The sequence below is a fragment of the Geospiza fortis genome, unplaced genomic scaffold (assembly GCF_000277835.1).
Source record: "Geospiza fortis unplaced genomic scaffold, GeoFor_1.0 scaffold69, whole genome shotgun sequence".
Classification (NCBI taxonomy): Eukaryota; Metazoa; Chordata; class Aves; order Passeriformes; family Thraupidae; genus Geospiza; species Geospiza fortis.
The window spans coordinates 551161-563384 of record NW_005054555.1 but is presented as its reverse complement, the minus strand read 5'-3'; the positions used below and the strand labels follow the sequence as shown (position 1 = coordinate 563384).

Genomic DNA, 12224 nt, shown 5'->3' with positions numbered 1-12224 from the left:
AGGAAGCCTTTGCTGCCCTTGCCCCACTGCGAGTGGAAGGACTTCAGAACAATACGGGGGACTCTTTACAGACACTGGAATTATCCACAGTGGTTTGGACCTTTAAGCAGTGGCCCCACGATAAGTTGAATGTGGTAATGGACTCACTATATGTGGCTGGGATTGTTCAGAGAATTGAAAACGCACGCGTTAAGGAAATACAACATTTCCGGCTTTTTGAACTGTTACGACAATTGCAGGCAGCAATAGCCCAAAGAGGGGAAGCATATGCAGTATTGCAGAGTAGGAGCCACAAATGGACTGAGGGACTGGGCGAAGGCAACACTCATGCAGATCAGTTGGTCTCGTTGACGGTACAATGAGTGAGTTTGCAAAAGCTGGAGAAGCCCATGCCACATTTCATCAGAATGCCCGAGGACTGCACAAACAGTTTAGCATCACTATGGAAGAAGCCAGAGGGATAATAAGAGCACGTCCTACCTGCAGCCATCATGGACCAGGCTTCGGTGTCAGGGTTAATCCTCGGGATTTAGGCCGGATGAGATTTGGCAAATGGACGTTACGCATGTCCCTGAGTTTGGGAGGCTAAAGTATGTGCATGTCACAGTGGACACCTACAGTCGATTCGTGTGAGCGACTGCGCAAGCAGGACAGAAGGCCTCTCATGTAACTCATCATTTGACCAGCAGTTTTGCTATAATAAGCATTCCAAAGCAGATTAAGACAGACAACGGCCCAGCCTACAGCAGTTAACGAATGAGAACGTTTTGCCAGCAATGAGGAATCCAACACTCCACAGGAGTTCCTCACTCTCCCACAGGCCAATGGTAGAGTATTGGGAGCGGATCAACCTCTGCTAATTGGTGCAAGGTTTTTGGAATTCCTGTGAACCCCTTGGGAGAACAAGCCTTTACAACTGCCCAAGGATTGAATGTCACCAGCCTAGAGCCACAAGAGCTAGACATCCTGGGCTCTATACCAGGCAATTATTGTCTATTTTTTGAGCATTATTCTGCAAGCCCAGATTTGCTTATAATACCACGGCTTATTGCAACAACTACACAGTGCCTTTACCAGCAAAACAAGGTGTAGCAAAAATGCTACCTCCTGGGGTTTTCCTTATCTGCGAAGATAGAGCCTGGCCTGCGGTGCCTCAGAAGGCTCTGGGAGGACCATGTTATTTCAGCAAACTAACATTATTTGCCCCTAGCATTCACCAGATGCTTAACATCAGTCACAAGTCCCAACACTCAAGATGCAGTGTACATCAGTTAGGCCCTGAATGTAGAGATGATGTACAATTATGGGAACCACCATCAATTACATTGGCATCACTTTTCGCACCAGGAGTAGCCTCTGCACAGGCCCTCACGCTATTGAGTCGGCTAGCGTGTTGGGCAGGAAAACAAATCAACATCACATCCGCAGTGTTAGATGAACTCACTACTGATGTTGATAACATACTCCATGCAGTATTACAAAATAGGGCTGCCATAGATTTTTTTATTGCTAGCGCAAGGACACAGTTGTGAAGACTTCGAAGGGATGTGTTGTTTCAATCTATCAGACCAGAGCGTTTCAATCCATAAACAGCTCCAATGGCTAAAAGAGCATACACAGAAGCTCACGGTAAATGATAGTCCATTTGATAGTTGGCTGTCTTCTGTTTCTGGAAGTTTATCTCCCTGGATCATATCCCTTATAACAGAAGGACTACGCTGGTTAGAAATAGTGCTTGCAATCATAATAGTTATTAGAATTGCCTATTCTTGTATTATGAAAAATGTAACACAATTAACCAATAGGGCTTTGCTTGTACAAAAAGAAAAAGGGAGAATTGTGGAAGAATGGCTGGAGGAAAAGGGCCATGGATCCGTGGAAATGTTGTACAAGCAAACCCCATGTAAACTTAGCAGCTTAGCATAAGTGAGCTGCATTTAGCATAACCAGGCCGCACGCCATGATAGGAAGATGCTGTATCCTGCCTGCTGACAAGGCTGAAAGGGCAAGGACAGCGATGAGAATAGAAACCATAAAGTATGCATAACCACAAAGTAGGAGGAATATGTAAATGTAATCTCTTGCTTTAAACCAATAAACTCATGACGTCTATGAGCAATTAAACCAATAAACTAATGACAAGTATGCATAATTACTGGAAAACAATATAAAAGTACTGGTGTACTCAAAATAAACCGAAGCTTGCTTTACCAATCATATTGATTGATTGCTTGGCTTCCCTCACCACCCTCATTGGTCCAAGTGCACACTCAGCGCCTTGAAAAGTTTTGCAAATGATGGTTTGGGTTTCCAAGCAGGCATTTGAATTAATGGCTGGGTTAGACAGGTTTGACTTTTAGCCAAGGCTGGCTGGAACCTTCAGGGTGGTTTCTGTGCCTTTTAGCATTGCCCAGATGGAACTGTGCAGCTCAGATGGAGGGATGAGGAGTGGAGAAAATAGACCCTCCTGTCAGGGAGTTGAGGAGAGACAGATGGTTCTGCCTGAGCCTCCTTTTCTCCAGGCTGAGCCCCCTTCCCAGCTCCTTCAGCCACTCCTGGTGCTCCAGCCCCTTCCCCAGCTCCATTCCCTTCTCTGGACATGCTACGGCCCCTCAATGTGTTTCTTGTGCTTCCATTTAAATAGCTGTAAATAAAACAATTTATAGGGAAGTTGCTGGTCCGTGGCTTAGGCAGCTGAGCAAATAAAGGGAATAAAGTGCAGGGAATAAAGTGGATCTTTTCCTTTGGAATAGTCCCATATGTTATTGTGAGACCGCATTGACGGAACACTTTTGTTTCTCAGGTGACCTGGGGGTGAACAGCGGGGAGGAGCTGCAGCTCACGACCACCATCACCCACGTGGACGGGCCCACAGAGGTGTACAAGCTGGCTCGGAAGGAGGCTCAGGAGTGACACGGAGGTGCCTCAGCAGGGACCGGCCTGGCATGGGGAGCAGAGGACACACGAGAGTCCCTCTGGCTGGAGACCCCTCCGGCCGCATCCATCCACAGGGCAGCGACAGCGAGCAGAACATTTGTAACTCTTTACTATGGTGTAGTTATTCCTGGGGGGAGGGCTGTGTATATTGTGTTACACTCGGGCACGTAAAACCCTGCTGGAAGGGCACTGAGGTTGCAAAGTCGCAGGTGCGGATGTGGGGCCGGGGCAGAGCTGCCGTGGGGCTGGTTTGATTTTGCTGGGTGTGCTGGTGCATAAAGCTGCTGCAGGGAGCTCGGCCAGCAGCACGTGCTCGCTACTCTGGGTTTGCTCCTGTGTGCAGCTTACGCGAGGTGTTGGTTGCGGGGGGGAACCTTGCTGTAAAAGCATTTAATTCCACCACTGAGGCTGTACTGACCCTTGTCTGAGTCTTTGGGGCAGCCACCCTCTGTGGCTGGATGAAGCACAGCTGGGAGAGGAGTAGGCTGTTAGTAAGGCTTTAGTAGAAGCAGCGACTGCTTTCTCAGCAGGTTTTGCAGCTGTTTGCTGGATACAGGGAATGGCCAGCCTGGATGCTGAGCTGAGTTGCAGGAGAACAGAGCACTCCTGACCCAAGTTCCCAGCTGGCTGATCCCACAGCCAGCTGCTCCCTGTTCTCAGTCCCTTTGGCTTCCCCGTGCTTTTGTAGCTTCCTCCACCTTCCCTTTTGTTACAGTGCATCCCTGGGAGCTGGGCAGTCTCGCTCTGTGCGCTGCCAGGCTGGAGCAGAGCTGGATTCTTCCAGGGATTAAGGACTTGAAAGGATCCGCTGGTCACGCACTAATGTGGATCTTTGCTTTCCCAGAGCAGACACAGGCACCGGGCTCGCTCAGCCCCGTGCTGGGAGGCCTTTGGCAAAGAGAGGGGAGTGGGAACTGATCCGGGGTGGAGGCTGGAGCTGAACCCTGCTGGGCCCAGTTCAGAGAAGTGAACGGTGGGGAAGGGTCTGTGCTGCTCAGGGCACACCTTCCATGGCCTGGAGCATCCAGAGAGCAGGCAGGAGCAAACGTCTGTGTTAACTGCTGGTAACGTAACTCACCCTCCCAGCTCCGGCCCTACAAGATAAGAATCTGCTGCTGCTGTGTGTTGCTGAAGCATTACAGGGGAGGCAGAGAGGAGAAACTCATTCCTGTCAGCCCAGGTACCATCACGATTCCCGGTACCATAACAATTCCCACCCCAGAATTTATCCATTTACCCTCATCCATTCATTAAAGCTCAATACTATGAAAAAAAGAGAGGGTGGCACCACAAGATCACCTTGCATGGGTTTGATTGCTGGGCACCATCACATGGGGCTCCTCCAGTCAGGAGGTGTCACACCAGGCAGACCCCTCTGCCAAAGGCCTGGTCCCTGAGTATTCATTGCAGCTCCCACTGGATTTTCTTAAAGCAGTTCTGTTTGTTGTGTTTGCTCTCCCCGGGATGCCCAGCTTCGCCTGCCCCTGGAGGCCAAGCAGGTCCAAGCAGTGTTCCTACTGTAGTAGCTACTCCGTTAGAAGTGAATTAAATCAACACACATCCCTGCAACCCCGGAACGTTCCCAGCTGAGCACTCGACTTTGCAACTTTACCATCCCTTTTCCCTTGGGTTCTTACGTGATATTTATGTTGTTCCCATAGCTGTGTCCGTGGGTTCTTTTCCAGCTTAGACTATAGCACTGCGTTTTGTAAAGGCTCCCCACGAATGGGGAGCTGCAGCTTTCAAACCAAATTCTGTGTCAAACACTAACAGTTTGTTTACGGGGCACGCGCGCGTGCGTGTGTGGGTTTTTTATTTCTTCATTCCTCAGCCCAACTCCTATGTTTTGGAAATAGTCCCTGGATCTTATTAAAATATATCCTTTTTTTTGTTGTTTAGGTTGAGTTCAGTTTTTACAGAATGCTTTAAGCAACCTGGAAAACATGTAGTTTTGTTAATTTAAATAAAATATACAATATTGTGGATTCGTTGTTGGAATTTCTCCTCATCTCCAATCTCCTCTGGCAGTGGGAAGCCATTTCCCCTTGTCCTGTCCTTCCAGACCCTCATCCAAAGTCCCTCTCCAGCTCTCCTGGAGCCCCTTTAATTATGGGAAGGGGCTCTTAAGTTCTCCCTGGAGCTTCTATTCTCCAGGCTGAACAACCCTGCAGGGTTTTCTCTCCTGTCCCTGCTTGGCAGCTCTGGAGTTGTCACAGCTGTGCTGTGACCTTTGTGTGTTGGCCATCACCCCACTGCAGTGTTGATTTGGGCAGCACCCTCCATCTGCTGCCATATTTCAAGGTGCTGCTGCCCACTGCTTGGAGCCTGCTCTTCCCATGTTGCCTTGCTGTCTATAATCCAGGGAAAATAAATTTTTAAAAAGTGTTGGTGTCTTCTCCCAGGGAACAAGTACAGGACAACAGGAAACAGCCTCAGGTCGTGCCAGGGGAAGTTTAGACTGGATATTTAGGAACAATTTTTTCATGGAAAGAGTTGTCCAGCCCTGGCACAGCTGCCCAGGGCAGGGGTGGAGTCCCCATCCCTGGAGAGATTTGAAGGGCGTGTGGATGTGGCGCTTGGGGACACGGGGCAGTGGCGGCCTTGGCAGTGCTGGGGGAATGACTGGACTCAGTCGTCTGAGAGGGCTTTTCCAACCTAAATAACACCATAATTCTTTGACTTGCACTCAGGAAATAGTGGAAAATTTGATGAAAACACGAAGTTCAGCATCAAGAACCTGAAGTCCCCTTGCAGGAGGGGCTGCCCTGATAAAACAGCACCTGAGGGAGGGCCCAGGTGTGAGCTTCAGGCAGAGCCCGTGGCTCCGTTCCCGCTGCAGCCTGTGCTGGCTCCAGCCAGCCACAGGCAGTGCAGCTCTGGGACCTAAGGAGTGTCAAAAGAGCGAATAAATGAGATTTCAGCGCCTGTAGCACCGCCACCCCCCTGGCAGGGCTCTGCTGCCACCTGCTGCCACCAGAACCCGGCTCCGGCTGGACTGAGCGATCTCTCGGCAGTGAAATGTGGGAATTGGGTGATGTCGGGGAGCCAAAATTGCCTGCACGGTGCTGCTCGGGGTCCGGGCTGTCCTGGAGCTTGGTGCGTCCGGTGGCTGCGCAGGGACACAATGAGAACAGACAGGGATGGGAAAAGCCACCTGAGCCTGTCAGCACTGGCTGGGCAGAGGCAGCCGCCGGGGTTTAAACGCACTTCCAGCAGCCCCAGCAATTCGTATGTTGTGGGACACTGAAAGGCGTCCCCTGTCCCACCCCAAACCCTGCAGCCCAAAGCTGTTTCTGGGATTTTGTTAGGATGGCAGTGAAGGATGGGGTGCACTGGTGGGGACAGAAAGGCAGGAGATGGAGCTGCGGGAGAGGAGCTCCAGTTCTGGTTATAATGACAGTCACCTGCTCTTGACAACAGGACACCGTCAGAGCACTTTTTGGGGTAAAATAAGCAATGAGCAGCAACACATTTATTTCTGGAAGGTTTTGATCTGTGGTGGGCACATGGACGTGTCACGGGTCTGCTTCCCACTTAGCACCTGACACCACACTGTGCAAGAGCTCTTAGAGTTCTTCCCTTGTCACAGCCTATTATAGGAAATCAATCCCAGCTTCAGGCTTTAGATCTGGAGGTTTAAATAAAACACCTCTTAGAAAGAACCATTGGAAAGTTTGGAAAATGGGATAACTGAGCAAAAGTGGCTAGCACAGAGAGCAAATTAGCTACTCATTCCTAGCCAGCATTTCATTGTGGCTAATAAATACCTCATAAACACCAGAAATGAAGGTTTAGAAATACCCCATAAACACCAGAAACGACGGTTTGTAAATCTGCTCTGAAAATCCCCAATAATGATAGGATTCAGGCAGTGAATGGCTTGCAGGTTGAGCCTTGCCACAGGCAAGTCATCCTGCCTGGAGAGACAGGAACCGTAAAAGCAGACGTAAGATGAACAGGAATTTTTTTTACAGCAAAAGGAAGGTGAAGGGTGATCCCTGACCCCCACTAATGTTGATTAGTGGACTTTCGCAGTTCTGCTTTATTCTCCTATTTTCATTATTATCATTATTAATTCAGACAGGAATTTTCAAAGCATCTCAGTACAAATGGGCACCTGGTTTTAGAGAAGCCATTTCTTTTTTAAGGTCTCAGGTTTAGTACCCCTTGCATGGGGATGGATTTGGTCCAAGTTCTATCCCAGGTATTTCGGCCTCATATCAAGATTGAAACTCCTCTGGGGTTTTCTTTTGCGTTAGACAAACAAACTCCACAGCATTATGAAACAGATCTACTTTTTGCTGTTCTGGGGTAGAAGCATGACAAGGCTGATAGAAGTGGATTTATAATAAGAGAATACCACAGCGTTAGGAATGCAACAAGGATCAGAGAAATAAGAAATGATAACCCGGAAAACCACAAATGGTTTGAGAAGAATGAGCTTGGGGAAGGACTGGGAAGTTTTCCTCCACAAGTGCTGATTTCAGCACAGTTACTGAGTTGTTTTTATGAATTTGTTCCTCATCTTGGGAGTTCTGCCAGATGTCCTTGTGGTCCATAAATCCTGCATTCCCTGTGCCCACTATCAATGGTTCATCCTTCTTCCCAAGCTTTGTTCAACTCCCCCAGGTCTGAGAGCAGAAAAACGTGTCCAGCCCTAACCTTAACATCTCTACCAACAATTCATTTGTTTTTTTAATACACGGGCATCACTTAGAGCTTGTTGGCTGCTGTTTCACAGATTCAATCTCACTTTTTGTCGATTAGGCTTGCAAGTATGCAAAGATCAAACACCAAAAAAAAATCCTTTCTTAAGGAAATTTTACATATCCCACATTTTGCAACGTAGGTGACCCACCAACAGAAACACTTCATAAAATGCATTGATTTCGGACCGATCCCCTCAGAGGCCGACGGCCATTTTGGGGCGTGAGGGCGGGCGGTGCCTGGGCGGGAACGCGCTGGCGGGAAGGGGCGGGAAGGGGCTGTGAGGGGAGAGCCGAGCCCGGGGCGGGAAGGGGCCGTGAGGGCAGAGCCGAGCCCGGGGCGGCGGCCGAGAAGAGCCGGGGGTGGCTCTCCTCCCCGGCCGTGCCGGAGGTGTAACCGCGCGGACACACGGCCGCCCGCCCCTGTCAGGCACCGAGCGATGCGAGCTCCGGTGTCCCCGCATGAGGGCGTTTGGAGAGATTGCACTGGGGGAAATTCCTAATAAACGAGGAGAAACACGGCTTGTGATTGTGACACACAACTACTCTTATTTCATCCGGCGGTGTGAGGGAGACAAACCCAGCAGTGGAATCACAGAATATCCCGAGTTGGAAGGGATTACACGGAGAAGGGCCTGAGTGGACCTTGCTGGCCATAGCCCCAGGGCTCGGTGGTTTACCCGGGGAGGGCTGAGAAGCTGCTCGGGGCATCCCTGCCCCGCTTCATACCAGTGGGGACGAAAACCTGACCCGGGTTTGAAGTCTTTTAATTAAATCAGCCCCAGATTTAAGCTGGGAGATGCGCAGGGTGGATGAAAGACGGCAGAGCCCGGCAGTTCCTGGGGGTCTGCGGTGCGGGGGGCTGAGGGAGGGCGAGACTCGCCTTTGTGCGCGGAGTGAGAGATGGAGCAGCGGAGCTCGGCTGCAGCGGCTTTAATTCAGGCGGTCGTGTTGATTATTTATTTATTTTCACGGGGCGCTGGAGTGGAAGGCTGGATTTACGAAGGCACGGAGCCTCCCCTCCCCTGCCGCGGCGGCGCTCCGGGCGAGGGTGGTGCCGCTTCCCGGGGGCTGGAACACGCCTTCCCGGGGGCTGAGCGCGGCTTTCCCGGGGCTGAGTACGGCTTCCCTGGGGCCGGAATACCTCTTCCCCTCGGCTGCCAGGTGGTTTCAGCCCCGTTTCGCTGCTCGGTGGAGCTGATGGCTGCAGGGGAATTCTTATTCTCGTCTCGTAGCGTTAAATGTGCATGGGCTGCATGGCTGGGGTAGGGAGGAACAGTGATTTATTTCACGGCAAAAGGGTGGGAGTGATTTATTAATTGCTGATTTCAATAACGCACCCTTTCCCCCTCCCTCTCCACAGCCCACCTCTGCATAGGGGTGTGTAAACTTGGTGGAACTCGGGCTTTTTGTGTGAAAACCTCTCCTCACGTCTCGGCGCAGCGAACATGCCTGAGCAGAGCAATGATTACAGGGTGGTGGTGTTCGGAGCAGCGGGGGTCGGCAAAAGCTCCCTGGTCCTGCGCTTTGTGAGGGGCACTTTCAGGGAAACCTACATCCCCACCATCGAGGATACGTACCGGCAGGTGATCAGCTGTGACAAGAGCATCTGCACCCTGCAGATCACGGACACCACGGGCAGCCATCAGTTCCCTGCCATGCAGCGGCTCTCCATATCCAAAGGGCATGCCTTCATCTTGGTGTACTCCGTCACCAGCAGGCAGTCCATGGAAGATCTTCACCCCATCTTCGATGAGATCTGTCAGATCAAAGGCGACATCCAGAAAATCCCGATAATGTTGGTGGGGAACAAAAGTGACGACACGCAGAGGGAGCTGGATGCCAGCGAGGGGCAGGCGCTGGCCAGCAAGTGGAAGTGTGCCTTCATGGAGACGTCAGCCAAAATGAACTATAACGTGCAGGAGCTCTTCCAGGAGCTCTTGAATCTGGAGCAGAGGAGAACTATCAGTCTCCAGGTGGATGGAAAGAAATCCAAACAGCAGAAAAAGAAAGATAAACTGCAAGGCAAATGCTCTGTAATGTGATTGCCTTTGGCTGGACTTGCTGCACGGCACAGCTGGAGTGTGGACTCCCACAGAAAATACATTTCTGCTGGAGATTTTGGAGGAATCCACGCCTTGCAGGGTTGTTGCTTTCCTCTAAAATCCCCGCTGGGTAATTGTATGTGTTGTTTTTAAGGAGGATGGCTTCTGCATGTTTATTTTTTTAAACCAATAAATGTTCCATGTTAGCAATTACCTATGACTAGAAGTTTTTAATGTAAGAAGTTTTCCAGAGGAAAAAAACGTCTCTCAGAACAAACCTCGCTATTCATGCCAGTTTTTAAATATCTCCAGCCTGTTAACTCAGAGGAAATAATCTATAATGTGTAGAGTTAAATTGTTTTCAGGAGTCTATTGACCAGAGCAAATCTCTAACAAAGTGAGGCATTTGCTCTAAAAACGAACATGTGTGTGGCTCTGCATGCCTAAATTTTTGATTGACAGACTGGCTTGCCCACCCAAGCTGCAGTTTTGCATGGCAGAAGTGAAGTTTTCCTGTGTGCTGTGCAATTCCCAGGACTTGTGCAGTTCTGGGAGCGATTATAGCTGTATAAAATCAGGCTTTCATTTCTGCTTTACTCCGACTTCCTCTGTTCACTGAGGCAGGAGACTCCACATGCTCTCACTCCCAGTCCAGGAGCGATCCTTGGTGTCCTTGAGCAGGAGCTGCCTCCTGGTGAAGGTAACTGAGAGGTTCTGAGTGCCCATTGCTGCAGCAGCTGGTTATCTTCTCCTTGCCCAGCCATCACCCTGTTTGTGCTGCCTTAAGCTCCTTTTCCCAGCCTTCCTGGAATTCCATCAGATATTTCCCCCCCTCCATCCAAGTTACCCAGGGCTTAGTTGAGACCTGGGATGAGTCAGTTCAGATAACACTGCCTGGGGAAGGAGCAGCTACACCTGGAAGCAAACCCTCTCTGATGAGAACTTTTGGCAGGCACTTCATGTGAATGAAGGGACTGGAGGGATTTAAAAGCTGTGTGGATGTGGCACTTGGGGATGTGGGTCAGTACTGGGAAACAGTCGAAGTCCATGGTCTCAGAGGGCTTTTCAAAGCTAAATAGTTCTATGATTCTTTCTCCTATTTTGGGTGTGTTTCAGCCCAAGCAGAAGACTGCAAGACCTCGGTGTTACACCGTAAGTTTGATTTTTACACAGCAACGTGGTCTTGACACATGAGACACGGGAGGAGAGGAATTGCTACTTTTTATAGCACTTTTCTTGTCAAGTGATTTCGTTGCTGAAGGTGAACACGATATGGAACAGGACGTGCTGGAGGCTTTCAGGCTCTTTCTGTGAAAGTATTCGTGTCGAGAATGACCTGAGGGGAGCCTGTGAGAAACATGGGGGCCTGGAGAGCCAGGATAAGGGGGGATAGCTTCCACTGCCAGAGGGCAGGGATGGATGGGATATTGGGAATTAATTCCTCCCTGTGAGGGTGGGGAGGTCCTGGCTCAGAAATTCCCACAGAAGCTGTGGCTGCCCCTGGATCCCTGGAAGTGTCCAAGGCCAGGTTGGACAGGGCTTGGAGCACTCTGGGGTAATAGAAGTTGTCCTTGCCATGGCAGGGGTGGAATGGGATGAGCTTTAAAGTCCCTCCCAACCCAAATGAGTCTGGGTTTCAATAGAAGGTGCAACAGAATGGCTTTTTCTCCCAGACATCTTTGTTCATGTTGCAGGCTAGTACACAAACCCATGACATTTGTATCCATGTGAATATATGAGATTTTAACAACTCTTGGCAGCTGATGCTCCCTTGTCCCCTGTGCTGTCCCTGAGCAGCTTTTCCAGTCCCCTTAGGCTGTCCCTACACACTCATGGAGTCAGATGGCTCCATGTGTGCCAGGGGAGTTTGCCCCTTTCATCTGAAGCCCTCACACCATTTGATTCAGCAGAAAAATGTATGACTTATGAGATTTCAGAAGCCCATCTTCTGCAGCAGGGTTTGGAGCTGTCCAAAAGGTAATGCTCACTTGCCAAAGTCAGCCCAAAAGCCCTGCTCCTGATTTTCCTTTTTGGAGAAGGGACCCCCAAGCTCCCAGTGCTGGACCTGTGGTGCTGGCTGGTGTTGTCCCCTGTGTGTGACCTCTCCTGGGGGTGGCCAGGGGGCTGTGGGAGCAGCTCTGATAGTTTTGCTTGGACTTAACTCTTCCTTTCTCCTCTCTGGCTTTGTGCATGGATTTTCTCTTTCTGTTCTCTCATGTCCAAGCAGTTACTCAAAGCTCCTCGTGGGTTGTTTGGTTGTTATTACAAAAACTATTTCAGTTCCATTGCAGCCTTTGAAACCCCTCGAAGAAGTTTTCTGTCTAAGCCTTTTTAAAATGTCAGAAGACCTAATAATGTCTCTACAACTCCCACTGCCTTCATGGAGATGCCTGTGCAAAGGATCTGCAATTACTCACACAGCCAGGATGTTCTGGAATGTGTCATTAGCACTGCTGTGTGTTCCCTGTGCGGGCTGTGGAGGTCTCCGAGGGCTGGGATCTGTCAGAGCAACAATCCATTGGAACAAAACAGGCTC

At 50.1% G+C, this 12224-nt stretch overlaps 2 protein-coding genes across 2 annotated transcripts in view; both read left to right on the top strand.

Moving 5' to 3' along the window:
• WLS (Wnt ligand secretion mediator) overlaps window positions 1–4922 on the top strand; it is an 18228-nt gene extending 13306 nt beyond the window's left edge. The window contains exon 11 of the mRNA XM_014310614.2: window positions 2804–4922. Coding sequence (XP_014166089.1) covers window positions 2804–2913 — 110 coding nt within the window. The 3' untranslated portion in view covers window positions 2914–4922. The remainder of the gene's footprint in view (window positions 1–2803) is intronic.
• A 3789-nt stretch (window positions 4923–8711) lies between these two features.
• On the top strand, window positions 8712–9901 carry DIRAS3 (DIRAS family GTPase 3). The gene is made up of 2 exons (XM_005429538.2): window positions 8712–8853; window positions 9007–9901. Exon 2 carries the CDS (start codon window positions 9092–9094, stop codon window positions 9686–9688), a length of 597 nt encoding a protein of 198 aa, XP_005429595.1. The 5' UTR covers window positions 8712–8853; window positions 9007–9091; the 3' UTR covers window positions 9689–9901.
• The last annotated feature ends 2323 nt before the right edge of the window (window positions 9902–12224 follow it).

What these genes read in the sequence shown, in the direction of transcription:
- DIRAS3 (XM_005429538.2), top strand. Translation starts at nt 9,092, where the DNA reads ATGCCTGAGCAGAGCAATGATTACAGGGTGGTGGTGTTCGGAGCAGCG.